The sequence below is a fragment of the Motacilla alba genome, chromosome Z (genome assembly GCF_015832195.1).
Source record: "Motacilla alba alba isolate MOTALB_02 chromosome Z, Motacilla_alba_V1.0_pri, whole genome shotgun sequence".
NCBI classification, from domain to species: domain Eukaryota; kingdom Metazoa; phylum Chordata; class Aves; order Passeriformes; family Motacillidae; genus Motacilla; species Motacilla alba.
The window spans coordinates 66,733,695-66,751,233 of record NC_052046.1 but is presented as its reverse complement, the minus strand read 5'-3'; the positions used below and the strand labels follow the sequence as shown (position 1 = coordinate 66,751,233).

Sequence of the window (17,539 nt, the reverse complement as noted above, 5' to 3'; positions counted from 1 at the left end):
CTTTTATTACATATTATAAAGCTACAAATTTCATTGTCACACAGTTCCTGAGACACCAAGATCAAATTGTACATACAACTATCCACAAAACCTGTGTTAATTTACATGTTATATATAAAAACACCTATGGAGTGAACAGATAAATGGACAAAAGCAGCAGCAGTCTGAAGCAGACCAAAGCACAACCACAGCTTTCCATACTACTGCAAAACAGCCTAAGAAGAAAACAGCTGTGTTTTTGTCAAAAAACTACCTCATTTGCCCATATAAAAATTACTCTAAAACAAATCATTCCTTCATTAATGGTCCTTATGTAGTTATCACATATTACTGTGGCCTGGAACTTGAATCATCTCTAAATAAGCACAACCACATTGTAACAGGATCCTGTTAGGTAGGAAATGTTCCCAATTCTATCTGCAGGTTTGTCCTTCCCCCAACCCCTACAGAGAAAATATCATCTCCCTTTTATGGTACAAGAGCCAACAAATTAACATAAGAAAACTGAATTTATATCAGCTGCACTGAACTTTGATTTTCCTTGAGGATGTGTGTTTCTCTTTCAGACTAACAAAACACAAACCTAAATGGTTTTTAGTTTTTTTAAACCCAGAATTACTTTTTTAACTTTTCTGGTTTTATAAATCAGAAGCTACTTTTTTTTTTTTTTTTTTAATGCTTGTTTCTTTGTTTCTAGCTCAGAAGTTACTTTTAAACTTTTTCATTTTTAGAACTCTCCAAATACATCTCCCCTCACTTAAAAGCCATACAAAAATCTGCATCATCTTTCATTACAATCGCCTATGGCCAGCTCAGTCATATCAGCTCCTTCTGTACTGCAACATTCACTGCATTACACTGAATTCAGTATAAACAATCACCATATTCAACTGCTCTAAACAGCAATTAGCACAGAAGACAAAAATCTCAGGTTAACATGATACAGAAACTGTCAAGACTGTCACGCATCTCATTTTAGCCCCCCAAATCCCAAAACAATATATTTCTGTTTCCATTTTATTTTCATTTTTATAGCAGTTGCCAAGTAAATACTACAGGTTTCCAGAGTGAGATAATTTCAGTTAGATATTGTGAAAGTCCTAATTGTTACAGAGTTCTTGCAAAACTAAGTAAATTTAACGTAAAGGGGAATGACACAAGTTTGTATTACATATAAAGCTAAACATTAAGTGATTTTATTTCATCTTAGTATTCACAGGCAAGATCTAGAAATAAAACAAGTAATTCTGAGGCATATCAGAAAGAAAAAACTGCAGATATAGCTCAGGCTATATTACTTCTATACTGTATTTTTCTTATCATACCATTTAGGCTTTGAAATAGTACTCATTTACCACAGTCACACCATGTGTTGATGAAGTCAGTCTCATGATGATGAGCCACAGTCTCACAGAAATACTGTCTCATGAAATTATACTGACAACTGCTCTGTCTCCAGCTCTTCGTCTGGGATGAGTCCTACATGAGTATGCTGTAGGTTTCTCCAATCCTGTGTTTGGTCCCGTGTCCTGGACAGATCGAGGACCCTCCTGATAGTCTTGCCCTCAGCATTGTCCCTGACCTCTTTTCATTTTGCTCCTGATAGGACTCCTAGGCACACTCTGACCCTGACTAAGTACTCTGCTACCTCTGGAACTGCCAGTGTCTGGCTCTGCCACTCTATCCTGTATTTGTTTCCCCCCCCAACCCCTACTTTTACTAATCTGTACTCAAGCTTCTAGACACCATCAACTCTTGCTTTTTTCAGAAACTTGACCAAAAAATGAGATTTAAGAAATAATTTTGCTTGCAGAAATATTTTGCAGTAACTTCCAGAAAACAACCTGCTTTTGGCCTACAAAATCCTACAGTGCCCTAAAAGCAAAGAACTTCAATCATTTTCCAAGAATGATGAATTTCCACATATCTTGGCTGTGATACTCCAAGCTTTCTTTCCTCTAGGATGAGGACATGAGTTTCAGAAACTCCTGGATATCTGCTACTATCTTCATGCAAATGTCACTGACTTTCTCACATTACCCTAACACAACAGCCAAACAGAAATTAAGTTTCTGATGACCTGTTTCTATACCTCCCTTAAAAGAAATTGAGATAAGTATTCTGGAATTTTTTGACAAGGTTACAGAGACTACCATTGTCTCACACAGAACTTTAATTTTCCCTACTATTAAAGACTATTTTGAACAAAGAACCTCAATGTCTGTTGGAAAGAGGGCTTCACCTGTTTGAATATTAATATCCAGTGCTCTTTATGGCCTAGGTTATCCAAGACAACTACATAGGACTGGCAGACTTGAGTCACAGCTTCACGTCACAGGCAGGATACCTTAAGCAATATCTAAAATCAGGCATTAGTGCTGATGTTCAGGCACCTGGATCCCAAACTGGCCAGACATGTTTTGCATCTGACTGCTAGATGATAAAAGAAAAAAAAAAAGGGATTATCTGAACCATGCTATTTCACTTACCCTACAGTTAAAAAGCACCAACAGTAAAAAACAAAAAATAAAAAGGAGAACAAAAAAATAGCTCTGTAACTTAAAGACAGTGGTCTGAAAACTGGATTGCCATTCTGATTTCTCAAGTCCGTAGCAGGCAAGAACTTCCCCACATGGCAGAAAAAAACAGAAGCTAAGCATAAAATCATACACTTCTATCTGGCAGAAAACTACCAGTGACACTACATTAAAAATTTAAATCCTAATTCCAATAATTATTTTACAGCAGATTTCAGGAGTTTTAGAAGCATAATAATTGCCTTTAAGGACGATGGTATTTTTAATCAGCCACTTAAAAAGGAAGAGAGAAAAGCAGAGAAGTGATTTAAAGCAGCCAAATTTTATCACATTACTTCCTGTGCATTGCCTAGAGGCTATGAGAAGTCAGCAATCACACTAATTCAGTCCCATCACTATGAAAAAGATGCAAGAAGGCAATGATGATGATTCTGGCAAAGAATTACTACTTTTCTCCCAGCACACAGAGAAACATATGCTGGATACTAGTATATGATTTCTGTTCGAAAAGAAACTTCTGTGTGAAGCTTTCTTAATCCACAGAGAAGATTCACATTGAAATAACAAATCCCCAGTGGGTATGCAGTTCTGAACACTACAACGGTGAAGCCTGCTTCCTCAAGGAAGAAATGAAAGCTCTTGAAATATTTTTGGCAGTTTAAGAGAGGTCTACATATCTCAAGTGCTTATAGCTCTCCTTCATACAGACAGGGTAAACTAATTCTACACTTCAAATATTCTAAAGAGTTCTGTTTCTGTGAATGATCCACCTCTCTCAATTCCTAAAAAATTGTGCTTATACTTCTAATTTCACTTTTACCCAAGACCAGGTTATTTCTCAACACATTTTTGATAGATAATATGCTAACCTTAAGAAATACTTAACCTCTGAGCCTTAGTGTATGAACTTAGTCCAGCCTTTTACTTTAGAAGTTTCTAGGCATGTTCAGTGGCAACAGTCTTGACAGCTCCACTGACCTCTTATCCTGATAATTCTGGACCAGTCAGTGGGACAAAGTATGACCTATTTTATCTACCTACTACCTTATTATCTCCTTCTGTATTGTTCTTCCTCTGATATATGTCCATCAGGCAGTTGAGATTAAAAAACAATAAATAAACAGAAGCTAGAACATATTCACTAAGAGAGAAAGATTAATAGAATTCACCCTCTTCACACTTCTTAAGAGCATCTGACATTTGGGGCACTTTTGATCCATGTCAAATTCTGGCTGTAAGCCAGAAACATAGGCCCAAGCCAGCAAGCTTGGAAAGTGGCCATAAACAAAACTGAACTTCAGCTGTCCAGGCAACCACCAAATAAAACTGGTTTTTTCCAGGTCTTTAATGAACAAATAGGCAAAAATTTCTACAGCATGAAGAATTTTTGGCAGCACTACTGGCAGCACTTCCTCAGCAGAGACTAAAATAAAAGAAAGGATAAGGATACCAATGCTGCACAGACTAACTCTGGCCCTGGGTCTATTGACAAGAAAGTTAAGATCTTGCAATAACATAGTGGAAGCGTACAAGATTTATAAACATATAAACCAAATTACTGTGAAGGGCTCCCATACCATGCTCTAATACAATCTTAGTTTTATATAAATGTCATGAGCCTCAAATCAGTAGAGAATTACTAACATGGACAGATAAAGTAGATGTTTGGTAATGCATTACAGAGCACAAGAATGTGTCTATTCTTCTTAATCAGTAAGAAAAATGACAAATTTATCTCTACTGTTACACTTTCTGCAATTGCTGCAATGGCCTGTCACAGAAGGCAATCACTTCCTTGCATCTATTTCAAAAAAAAAGAACCTGCATAGTATGACATAGCAGGGGAAAGGGAACCCCAAGAGTGCGGTAGTCCTCTCAGCAGATTACGTTTTAGGACCTTGTGATCCAACATCTACAATGTATGTATGCAATGAAGAATATTTAATGCAATCACAAACTCCTGCAACTCTTTTATATCTGTGTAACTGACAGTGAAAAAATCAAAACACACAAACTGATTATTTTTGTCAATTACTATTTTAGTGAGAGTTCTGAACACATTCTCCTCAGAGCCAAACCTGCAGAACAAGACTCTGGCTATTGGTTTACTGATCATACTAATTAGAGGACCAAGTCTTGGATTCTAGAAAGCAAGGATGGAAAGATAAAACATTCACATTAGGTAGAATAATTTACAAACAAATAAAGTAGCACTTCAGCTCTGTTTTACGTATTTAGTATTTTTTTTCCTTCCATAATGACTGAGATCTAATTTTTTTAATTACCATAATCTTCACTAAAAGCTAGCTTATCTTATTTTTAAAGCAATCACTAAGGATAACATCTCAGAAGCCTTTTAAAAAGGAATAACAAACAACAAAAGTGATTAGATATGAGGTGAACTTCTGTATTTTTTTTCAAGTAATTATGCTAGAACAGATAAAACGATTTTCTGCTGTGTACAGTTTTAAGCCTGGAACTCTACAGGCACAAAGCATTACAACATCCCAATGGCTGTACCATGGTGCTTCTGCTTGCTTCTGCCCTGGGTATCTCTCCCAAGTTCTAACAGCTTTGGCTTATTCAGTCATAACTAGACATCTGGCACTGAGCTCCACCTGCTGACAAGTCTCTCAAGTGTTGCAGAGCTTGCACACCAAGTCTCAGTTTTGTCAACCAGTTCCAGGAAAATGCTGCAGTTTGCAAAATAAATCTACATGAAACACTTCTACAGTGAGAACAGTACGTAATTTCAAACACATATTCTTAAAAGTCATGAGTTTATGCCTCCATAACTTTTTTTACCACATATGGAAAAAGGAGAAGATATGTAAAAGTGGTACAGAGATTTCAAAAGATTGATTAACAAAATTAATTACTATTTTTTATTAATGAATCTATTGCCTGGTTTAAGAACTCCCTGAAGACTCCCTATTCTGTAACAATATCCAAGGCAATAGTGATGCTCTAAGTTTAAAGCCTTACCATGAAATACAAATTATCATAATTGTATGTAATTACCTGAGTAAATGTTTAGCTGGTACTGCAATATTCAAAAATTAATGATGTTTTTACTTCTAATCTGATCATCAGACTTATAAAAGTTTTGTTGCTGTTGTTTTCTTCAAAAATACACCTTATATAACTCAATACAAAGGACAGGCCATACATCCACTGACTGAACACCTAAATGTGGAAAGGTTACCTCAAGTAGCTTCCAGTTAAATTTTAAGAAGTGACATAATACGTAACACTTTGGATAGTACTGCATTTTTGTCAAAACATATCTGTTTACAAGGAATAACCTGCTTTTTTTTAGTATCTCCATACTTTAAGTACAGAAGAAAATGTGAACCACAAATCTCCCATTAACATAGTGAATGCCATAAATGCATAACTCTAGGGGGCTCAAAACCAAGATTTTAAACTTCTAGCACCGTCAGCATTATAATTATCTCTGTCCTGAATGGATAAGTCAGTAAAAAAGTGTAACTGCTAGTAACAAAGAAATGTTTCATTTTTCCATATACAATGACAAAACTACTAAATGCAATTTCAGAAATATTTGTTTCACGCCATGTTATATCCTGAGTGGAAAAAAGAGATTGGTTTGGCAATTTCCTTTTCTCCTTAAATGAGTACATGACTACCAATACACCACAAATACACTTCAAAAAATATATTGACTAAAGCAAACCATATGGAAGACACTAACAGAATACAAAACTTCCTACATTTAACAGAGGTGAAAAAGAACAAGGAAACTAAGTAAAAACACTCACATAACATTACACTGTCTACAAAAACATATCTAACAGCATTTCAGAATTTCACTCCTTGTTAGTATTCTATTATACAGTTACCTAATGTAAGAGAAGGGAAACAAAACAATTTGCAAACTATTCCACCATGAAATTGGCTCTATTTATATGATATAAATACTTAGGAGATATGAAACAAAATTGCATATCCCTCTTTTATATTTTACATTACAAAACAAAAAATTACTTGTGACTTGAGGACACAAAAATTTGTTTTATATGGATTCTGACAATAGAAGCTAACTATGATTTTTCTAATTCTTAGGGAAAAAAAATTGCAAAACAAGTGTTCACAATTAATTGCTGAAGAGAAATAAATAATTATATTCAAGTGTATCAGAGTAACACTTAGATGAACTGCTATCAGAAAAAGTGGAGAAAACTGAATGAATTTGTAACTGAAGAAATAGTCATCCTCTTGAATGATACCAGGATGAGAAATCAGGAGCAAGAACATTTAGCTCATTTTACAGCCCCATATTTTAAAGGAGTTTTACCAAAAAGAAAAAAGAAATACCATTTCAAAAATCACCACTATGTTTATTTACAGAAATAACCTATCAGAGCATTATTTTTCCATCTTGAGATATAGTCAAGACTGCCAGGTCCAGGGTGATGCCAGACATAAGCACAGATTGGGAGAAAGAAGAACACACCCAAAGCAGCCCTGCAGAGAAGGACTCCGGGGTGCTGGCAGACAAAAAGCTGAACATGAGCTGACACAGACACAAGTCCACTTGCAGCTCCAAAGGTCAACCACATCCTGGGCTACACTCAAAGCACCATGAGCAGCAGGATGATGGAGGCGACTTACTCCCTCTACTTTGCCCCTGTGAGATTCCATCTTGAAAACTGCACCCAGGTCTGGGGTCTTCAAGAAAGAGATGGAACAATCCCAGAGGAAAGCCACTAAACTGATCACAGTGCTGGAGCACCACTCCTATGACAACAAGCTCAAAGAGGAGTTATTCAGCCTGGAGCCGGGGAGATCTCACTGAAGCCCTTAAGTACTTAAAGGAAGCTCATAAAAAAGATAGAAGCTGACTCTTCATACTGGCAGACAGTGATACAAAGGGAACCAGTCTTAGTCTAGAAGAGGAGAGGTTCCAGCACCTGAGCAGAGCCTTACTCTGTTGGGAACACAACTCTGGCACAGGCTATGAGAGAGGAGATACTCCCAGTACCGACAGTGAGCACCCAATACCACCTCAACCCTCTCTGCTCCATTGCAGGGTGACAGCAGTGGTCCTTTCATGTACCTATTTCTGGCTCACTGGAGCAACCAGCTGGGGAAGAGGCTGTGTGAGAGAAAAATGCCCCAGAGTCTGCACTATCTCTTAGCACTTCTACTGTGTAGCCCAGGTGTAAGGGCTTATCCAACATCACAGACATGAAATCATTTAATGATCACCTCAAGTCCCTTCTCAGAAAGCAAGGACATTATCAACACCATCAGGCATGTTTAGCTCCTGTCTTTTCTCAAGTCCAAAAGCTTGTAGACTTCCTTATTGAGGTGCAGGAGCTCTTTCAGGTCCTAAGGGAAAAAATACCATGAGCAGCAGAATGAACAGGATTCAGTGCAGGCTGCAGTAGATCATGACCATTTCCTTCTGGGGCAACATGTGCTGATCCCAAGGCAGCCTCAGTACCAATGGCCTGCGTGTAAATGTTGTATACTGTACATGTAAATGCTGAACTTGACCTAGCTGTGGAAATAAACATGCCTGCTTTCACAGTTAACCCTGTTTTCAGTCTCATTCAGTCTCCTATACAAGACAAAGACTTCCACATCTGGCACCCACAAAATTAGAGTGCATGTCCAAGAGTGGCTTAGCCCTTCTGGCAAGCTTTGCCTTGAAGAAGGCAAGGAAAGTGGTAATTCTGCACAATGTATTCTTCAGATGGAACTTAACATGTTCAAATGGAACATCACACTTCATGACAGGTCTTCTCTGCAAGGTAGCTTGAATAATCTGCATTATTTTTATAAAAGTTGAAGGCACTCCAAACTCTCAGATAACATAGGCCAGATGGCACTGCATGACCTAGAGCAAGTTACTTAGAGCACATAATCCATGTTATGAAAATGAATGTTAACATTATCTCTGGCATACAAATGCATACCTGAATTATTTTCTCAAGTTGCCTAAACAGTAGATTTTACTTACTGGCTTAAAAAATAAAACAACATAAACCCACATTATCGTCTATTTCAGCTTACACAACATCAACTTAGTGTGTTAAATATTTCTGCCTCCTTTTGTACCAACTTCCTGTTTCTGTTTTACCTTCTCCGTGAGAAGCTGACCAGACTGCCTCTCATCATCATTAGGCCCCTTTCTAATTGCTCTCATGGCTTTTCTCTGCAACCTTGCATTGAGTTAAAGCGGCAAGATTTTGTAAAGTGGTACATCCTGCTGTAGTGGAAGGTGTTGAAAGGGGTTGGAACTAGGCAATCTTGGAAGTCCCTTCCAACCCAAACGATCCTACAGCTCTATGTTCCCCCTTCCCCTGCCCCCCGGCAGAGGCCACCATGCCCTGAGCACAGAACCAGCCACCCTATGCTATCTGCCCTGGGGCACTGGAGGTGATGAGCCCTTGAAGGTGATCACCTTGAAGGTGATACTGGAGGTGACACAGTGCTGGCAGTGATGGAACTGCTCTGTCTCCGTCCTGTTGGCCCTATGTAGGCCTGTGCTCAGCACACAGGATTATTTTTTCCCACTCACTGAAATAGAGGTTTAGACACCTGAAAGTAGCCTTCAGTAATCTTGACCTGATCTCATCATCTCAACTAATACTAGCAAACACTAATCACTAGCACTACTACAGGATATGGTAGGAAATAACTAACAAGATAGCCTGCACCAAAAAGACTCCAAGCCTCCTAATCTTTTGCAATCATTATCCTGATCCTTCTTTTCCCCTTCTTCATCTTTTTATACTTTTCAAAACTCCTTCTAGGTCATGACAAGCATACAAGCTTTGTAAAATAATGTTTTGTACCAGTGTAAATGAGAACCATCTCATAATGCCTCGTAAATATTAAACAGCAGTGGAAGCAAGAGAATGCTGACAACCAAATATAATTGTAGAAAGGGAATCAAATAGTTCCACAAATAGACAGAGGAAGAAAAACAGCTCTCCCCTCAGAAACAACTATTTAATTATTTCACAGAGCTACTGCCCCATGGGCCAAAAGTAGTATCAGGCTAAACCTCAAAAAAAAAAAAAAGTCACAAATGTCTCCTGCATGTCAAAACTAATCCACAAAGGCAAAAACTGTTTGTCCCTTTAGTAAACAGGTACCGTTTGTTTGCTTTTTTATGTTGCCTACCAACTCTGCACATAGCTGCACACAACTGAGAAAATGAAGTCACACAAAATATTAGCAAAGTAAGGTACTTATTTAAACTATATGAAGTCTCATCAGACCAAAAAAAAATTTCTTTTAATTATTAAGGCCATGTAAACATTTAAAAATAAGTTGTAAAGAAACCAATGTTCATTTCTGTTTGAGAAAAAGAGTAATTACAGTACACAAAATTAATTTCTCAATTACATAACATGTGCAGCAATTCCAAGAGCTTTTGCTCTTTATTTTCTACAACTGTAAATTTATTTCTTCAGCACAGCCAAGGAAATTACGAATAGCTACTCAGTCGCATTTACTAAATCTATGTAAGGGTTAAGACTTTTCTTTATGAAATAGTGTTATGAAAACCTAAGCATCAAGTGTAGAGAAGACAAATCCAAGTCCCCACATACAGATTGTTAGGAGTTACTGCCACTTAAAAAAAAAATCATGCAACTGAACTTCTTGTCCAAATAAGTCTCCAAAAATGCAAAGTGAAACCCATTCACTTTAAATTACCTCAGTGAGTAGCATGATATTCTGATCCCAGGTCTAAATTACAACAGCAGGGCTACAAAATTCAGTAAAACAGACGTAAAACTTACCATAGAAGTCACTGATCTGGCATCTTCTTCATAATTCACTACAGGTGGTGGCTCTTTCCCATCATTCTCTTGAACCTTTTGTTCCAGTAGCTCTTTCTGGGCGGCAAATTTTGCCTCAGAGCATCTTAATTGCTGGACTGTTTGCTTGAGTTCTTCAAGTGCTTGCTTTTGGCTCAGCAAGAGTACAATACTGCAAAAAAAAAAAATTAACAATATACATGATTCAAAATAGTCTATTTGCTTCACAAAATCTGGGGAGAAGAAAGCATGACAACTCCTCAACATAATTATTTATTCAAAGGTGAAGAAATTCTAGAAAATTTTCAAAGCAACAAGATAATGAAAGCAAACACTCATTCTCTTCTCTCTATCACAAAAATAATGTTTATTAAATATAGGTGGAACTCCTGTTTTCGTCCACTTCTGACTGAATTGATAAACACTGGAGGTCCCCCTCCCTTAGAGAATAAATAAATTTTAAGTAATGATTTGTAGTAATGAGAAATTCACTCCAAACAGTGTAGTTTTAGCAGCAATAATTTGCAATATTAAACTTCCCTCACATCCAGTATAAATTCATATGGCATCACATAAGAGATATCTGTTTTTTCCTATGCACTGCAAGTATTTCTGGACTGGGCTGTAACTGTCTTATGAAGCTAAATAAATTTATCTTTACAAGGAGCTAAAAGCAACTTTTCATCTTCTGCTTATTTTTATACTTCTTCTCTGAATACCATTTATTCTCATGAATACTCAAGATAGTTGTGATTAAATCATATTGAAGGACACGCATGTAGAGTATCTGCAGGTATCCAGATGACTATCATCCCAAAGAACTATCAAAACCAAAGACTGACAGAAGCTGCCTAAGAGACAGTGTCACCCACACCACAAACACTCTTAAAAGCACAACCAGTGCCCAGTGACATGTGGTCTACAGGAAATGCAGAGTTCTCACAGTCTACAAGAACAGATGAAGGAGGTAAATGGACCAGAAGTATGAAGAATGAGGACAATATGAAGAGAAATCACAGTATTGTGTTACTCTGTATCTTCAGGATAATCCCTTGAAGACAAGCCCTCCTGCAAGCCCTACTCTTGAAGAAAAAAAGAAAGGCAAAAGTTGTTCATGCAGAGATTGAGCCTTCACAAACTGATGCTCAGCCAAATGAGTATTCAAATGGGTTTCAAATTAAAGGGGAATCACCGGTCATAAAATCCTCTTTGGCAGGAAAAAATACAAATTGTAATTATACAGGTGAGTGTTATATCAAGTCAGTAGTGAGCAAAAATTCTCACCATCAGCAAAATGATCATTCATTTAAAAAAGGTAAGTGTGAGGCATGCAGACACAATTCTCAAATCTGAAACTGAGATTTGGCATGAACTTTCATATATTTAAAAGCATCAAAAAAGCAAATGAACAACTATTCTGAAGTTATCCTGAAGATATTGTGTTTTCATCTGGTCTCCTTTATGAGAAAAAAAGGACATCACCATGTGAAAATAACAGGTTTCAACCATCAGCAACACTTAGGGTGAATACACACTGCCTGGAGTTACATCCCCAAACACAGAATGGTTTCAACTGATCAGGACACAGCAATAACACAACATACCCTTAAAAGTCACTCACAAGCTAGTCTCTTCCTGAACTATGGCAAAATGGATAACAATCTGATTTGCTTTCCCAAATCTAACTTTCAGTGCTTGCCATTTCAGTCATGCATGAGGAATTAGAATCTATAAAATTATTTGCCTGTGGCTTGCATGAGTGCAAACTGCAAAATTCCTATTGCTAGTAATGACTACAAGCAACTTCACAGAGTGAGATCTCTTATGAAGGATCCCTGCAGACCAGAGCAACATATGAGAAACTGGTGAAAAGGTGAACTACATCAAAATCTAAATATTCAATATGCTATCATGTTGTAAGGGCAGATGGTATGCTTGACATATACATATATAAATAAAATACAATTAAAACATTTTCTGTGTTGAAGGTGATATCATTTGAAGATGGAAAGGGATATTAGTGCAGGGATAATAGAACCAAGACATTGCCATAAGGTATGAACATATGTCTTCATTATTAAACCCAATGCAACAGTTGGACAAGAAATTCTGAGGATAGTAAACATCCTGAAACATCCTGATCAACTCTGCACTGCAGTAAAAAGATGAAAAGGAAGTTTGTTGGAGGCAGGCATGATCAATGACAAATCAGAACAAGGATGATCTCAGGGAAGCCTTCACTGTACAGCTAGATACCTAAGCCAGATTCCCTGCCCTTTAAGAAGACAAACAGGTACTGGTGCAATTTGAACTGAAATAATCTCCTCAACACCACAAACATCTGCTAAAGGATCAGACAGAGAAGCTTCCACACAGTAAGAAAAACAGTGATCGTCTAAACTATTTTCAGGGAGTGGTAACTGGTAACAAAACAATACTGATGGGAAAAAACCCAAACAACACCCCATTAAACTCAGCTAGTTCAAATATAGTTTATCCTTTAAGTAGCATACAGCAAAGAAGACAGGTCAAGAACCAAAAATTGGAAAACACGCTGTAAGTGCATGTGAACTTCACCACAGAAAGGACACAAAACATCTATTTGAAACACTGACAACATATACATAAATGAAGTTTTGGATGAGAATTAAATACTATACAATGTTCCATGTGACAAGGTTCCATCAACCAAGAGCATCAAGACTTTTTCAGTAAATGAAGGATTGCCTAAAGGACTTGCATGCCAATTCACTACTGGTACTGTAAACAAATACTTATGACCAAATTAGTAAGATTAAGACTGATTGCAAGAAAAATCATAAAAATATCACCACAGACAAAAGGTTTCTTAATCTGTTGCATCGACATCAATTTAGATGAGTATGTGAATATTTTTTCTAACCAAAAGTAGAACAAAAACATAAAGATGTTGCCCAAGAATGATTCTTTATAATAATGTTTTATTTATGGTGCACTAAAACAGTCACTAATATCTCACCTTTGGCATTTACTATGCAGTACTACAGGGTATGAGATTTACATACTTTACATTTACACTTCTGTAAAGGAAATGCAAAGAAGAATGAACTTTACCTGACAAGCTGCAAACATATTACTGCATAAGAAAGTCTTGCACATGACTCTTAAAGCCTTTCACAGAATTACATCTCCACAAGGAATTCTGCCAAACAGAGAAGCAACTGACCTCACTCATCTTCTTTGAGCAAGTTGAATTGAATTGATGAAAGGTCCAGCTCTTGAGCCAAAAGCTCTCGCCGAACCATGGCAATTATATTAAACTTACGGAGCTGCTCAGTTCTTGAGTGAGTTGGGGTCTGCAGTGGGCAAGGTTTATTTTAGAGACAAGAAACTAACTTACCATTGTTTTTCACAGTAATTGCTAAACACAAAAGCAGAACAAGATTAGTGAAGGTTATTTCGTACTGAAATTTTAGGAATTGCACTATAGATATTTTTCCCATTCAAACTACTGTATTTTGAAATTTAAATTTCAACTTACTCCGATTTCTTTTCACATGTCTTAGATGACTCTTCTATTTTTTTCTCTAGTTCCAAAACAAGTTCTTCTTTGCTCAGAAGGTTTTGCTGCGTCTGCATCAGTTCTTCTATTACTGTTTTTAACCTGTGAACAGATTTCAGAAACCCAGCCTGTGAATAGCATAAACTGTATATATCTGGGAACACTGTAATCTTTTTCCTAAAGATGTAAAAGAGCATTATTTTTTAGATTATGTTACCCAGTGCTTAGTGATAGTTCTTTTTTGTGTGTGGCTGGACCTTTACATTGCTAATCTGCATTGTTAGAGATTCTAACACTCTGTATACACACAAGGTTACAGAATGATCTGCCTGAAGGTTCTCCTGCCAAGAAAATATTTTTTCCAGAATATCTGATGAGTTCCATGAATTAATGCCTTCCTAACATATTGCTAATTTATGAGCTATTTTAAGAAAGACAAAAGCCTTCTGACCCATAAAACATGTGTTAAATAAATACACAGAATCAGCAGCTAGGTTGCATTTACTTCTAGAAGTAGCACAAGTAGAAATGATCACTTTCTGTTGTAATAGTGATTGTATCTTTCTTTACAATTATCCTTTTTAGATTACAATCTCTGATAATGGTTAATTCAAACAAAACCACTCAATACTAACAGAGAAGGGTGTTACACTTTCAAAATCATTACTAACACTTCACAATTATCTTGATAAATACTCCAATAACAAAGAAAATTTCCATGAATGTACAACAACATTTGCATTCTAAACAATGTATGCAAATGGCTTACATAATGACAACTTCTAAAATATGTATCAATCGAGAAATTGTTAAGTCAGAACAATCTGTTAAAAACAAATAAGCATGTACATCTTGTTTCCTTTTTGTAATTTATCTATACATCTTTAACTATCTTACTTTATTTCCCCTGTATTTTCAAGCCAAATTTCAATAAAATTACTGAAGTAAAAAGTGGAACACAAGCAAAATATATGTAGCAATTACCATTGCACAGATCTACAGCCCAAAACCATTCCAGATCAGGGAATGGTACACCCAACTCTCTAAACATCTAGGAGGCACATTCCACATGTCCATATATACCAAACTGAGTTATTTGGTTCTAAACACTGAATCAGTCCTCTCCTCCCAATACATTTTATACAATGTTGATTATATATGATCTGTACTAAGTCATGCACTTTATTCTAGGAGACTAAAATCACTAAAAAAAAAACCACAGAGTGAATGACGAAAATTTATTTCCCAAAAGACAAACCTTCCATATGCGTTTATTTTGAGATAAGATAAATACTTAAAACATTTCCCTCAAAGTAACATCATCACAGCTGTGCTTTCCATATATACATTTTTATTAGTTTTAGGTCTTCAAAATCTCTATGCTGAACTTTACTATGTTTTCTTATACTGGGTCTCCAACTTATTACCAACTAACTTTTTTGTTTTAATACCTTGCTAAAGAAGGTAATTTTAAAAAATTTAACTGCTTTTTAAACAGCTTTCTAAATAAAATTTTAATCAACATTGTATTTGCTTAACAACTGATTTACAGGAAACAGATGTTTTATCTAATGATCCAGCATCAACAGTCATGAAATTAAAACCAAACTGATAAGACTTCATCAGCAGAAGGAATGAGTATATACATGCAGATACAACATCTTTATTACTGCACCACTTCAAAAATATTAGATATTTCATGTTGCAGCATCAGATTAAAAAATTAAGCTGAAGTAGATCTTCCTGACATTTCTGAGATACTTCAGAGAGATTTTTATTCATCTCAGAGAAAAGAAAAAAGAAGCTACCAGGTACACCAAAGCCACTTGCCTCCTTGCCCTTCACATCTATTAGTTGTTTAAACAATCATTCAAACTGGCTACAGCTGACAACTCTGCACCTGTCTTGTATCATCTTGGCCCTTGTTTGCCAAGGGAATTTTCTTGTGGTGTCATATTTGCCTTCTGGATACAATCAGTTTACAAAAGGGTTTCCATGACTTAACAGTTAATCACTATAACACTTTAAAAATCACACAATACTCCTACCTGGAAAGCTTCCTTTCATATTTCTTTAGTTTTAAGCTCTGTTTTGCTGCAACTATCAATTAAAACAAATGCTTGATCTTAGAGAACTCATATTTCAGAAGAACTGGATATTATTATGCTCATTGATCAATGTTTAGCTTACTCTGGTTGCCTCCTCTCAGCTTCTAATGCAGGTCTCTTCAAAGCATAAACTCTTATTCTGCTACACTTTTCAGAATTTCTCAGTACTATTCGGTGACATCTATGAATATTTATCAGGAGACACCATAACTCATTCCTTAGAAAGGCTAGCTAGTCAACACTGACTTTCAACTACCTCCCTTTGTCAAAATTTTATTCATAAATATATGCTCACCTTAAAACATAAAAATCAGTTGTCTCATCATGCTCCCATAAAATATATGTTGTTAAAACCTTTAAACAGTTATGTATGCAAAGCTGTCAGTTTTCCATTGCATACTCAATACAACAGCTGATTCAACTAAATATTATTGATTATACATCAATATAAGTCTTTGAATGCTTTAAATGTTTGTGAAATAAATCCACCACGTGCATTTATTTTATTTGAGAGATACTGAAGGTAGTTCTCCCCCTGCAGAAAGATTATGCAGCATTTTAAAGCTCCAAGGCCATGATTTCAATGCTGAAGATCAAAAGTCAAATTTCTATTGTTTCATCATGTACAGATCTGACATCTGACTTTTTAAAATTCATCAACTATGGATAAATGATGTAGTATACACTTCTCTTGCTTGCAAATTTCTCATCATACACAGTTGACAGAAATACAGGTGGGCTTTTTTTTTTTTTTCTGCAGTGGCTTTAAGGAAAGACTGTAACAAGATATCTAAAACACAGTTAACAAAAGATGTGAGTAAAGACATTTACCAAGAAATGTAACAAAAAATGAGGAGTTCTGACTGGCATTAAAAAGCAAAAGGACAAACAGGATAATAATAAACAGTTTTTACAGTACCAGGGGACAGTGGAGCTTCATAAATAATCTGCGCTGCCTAATATATTCATAATAATCCAAATAAAAGGACAGTTTGAAAAGTAACAAAGAATACTGATCATATAATGTTATTTGAGGTAGGGGAAAGGCTGAATGGGAAGAATAAAAAAGGATTACTCTAGACCTTATGACACTCCATACCTGGGCTGTCACTTCAATACATATGGAAATAGGCAAATAAGTAGTGGGGAAAAAATAATCCAAAACTTTATTTATGTAGAGAATGGAGCATGGGTCTTGACCTGCTCAGGTCAGAAAATCAAACTGAATGCTTCTCTAGGATTTGTTAAAACCAAAGCAGAGTAAGAACACAGGAAACCTTGGAAGACCTTCCTCTAAACTGTGTATCTGGAGTACCTGTGAAATTCTAGTCATTCATCTCAAAACCAATACAGCAGCCTTGAAAACATTCAAACAAAGACAACCAGATGGATAAAGGATGAGTAAGCTTTGTGAAAGGACAGATTAAAGCTAAAAGATCGCTCTGAAAAACAGATCACAGAACAGAAGTTGAACAGAAATTTACATTATCATAGGCAGAAATGAACAGATTGTTCCTCTTCTCTTCCAAAACAAAAGTTTAAGAGCCATAAAAT

General features: G+C 36.2%; 1 protein-coding gene across 6 annotated transcripts in view; it reads right to left on the bottom strand.

Moving 5' to 3' along the window:
- The window catches only part of FER (FER tyrosine kinase), a 154,223-nt gene that overhangs the window by 89,581 nt on the left and 47,103 nt on the right, over positions 1-17,539 (bottom strand). For all 6 annotated transcript variants that reach the window (XM_038125679.1, XM_038125683.1, XM_038125684.1 and 3 more), the window contains exons 9-10: positions 13,857-13,979; positions 10,319-10,508 (exon numbers count right to left, since the gene is read on the bottom strand). In XM_038125679.1, the coding sequence (XP_037981607.1) occupies positions 10,319-10,508; positions 13,857-13,979 (313 nt within the window). The remainder of the gene's footprint in view (positions 1-10,318; positions 10,509-13,856; positions 13,980-17,539) is intronic.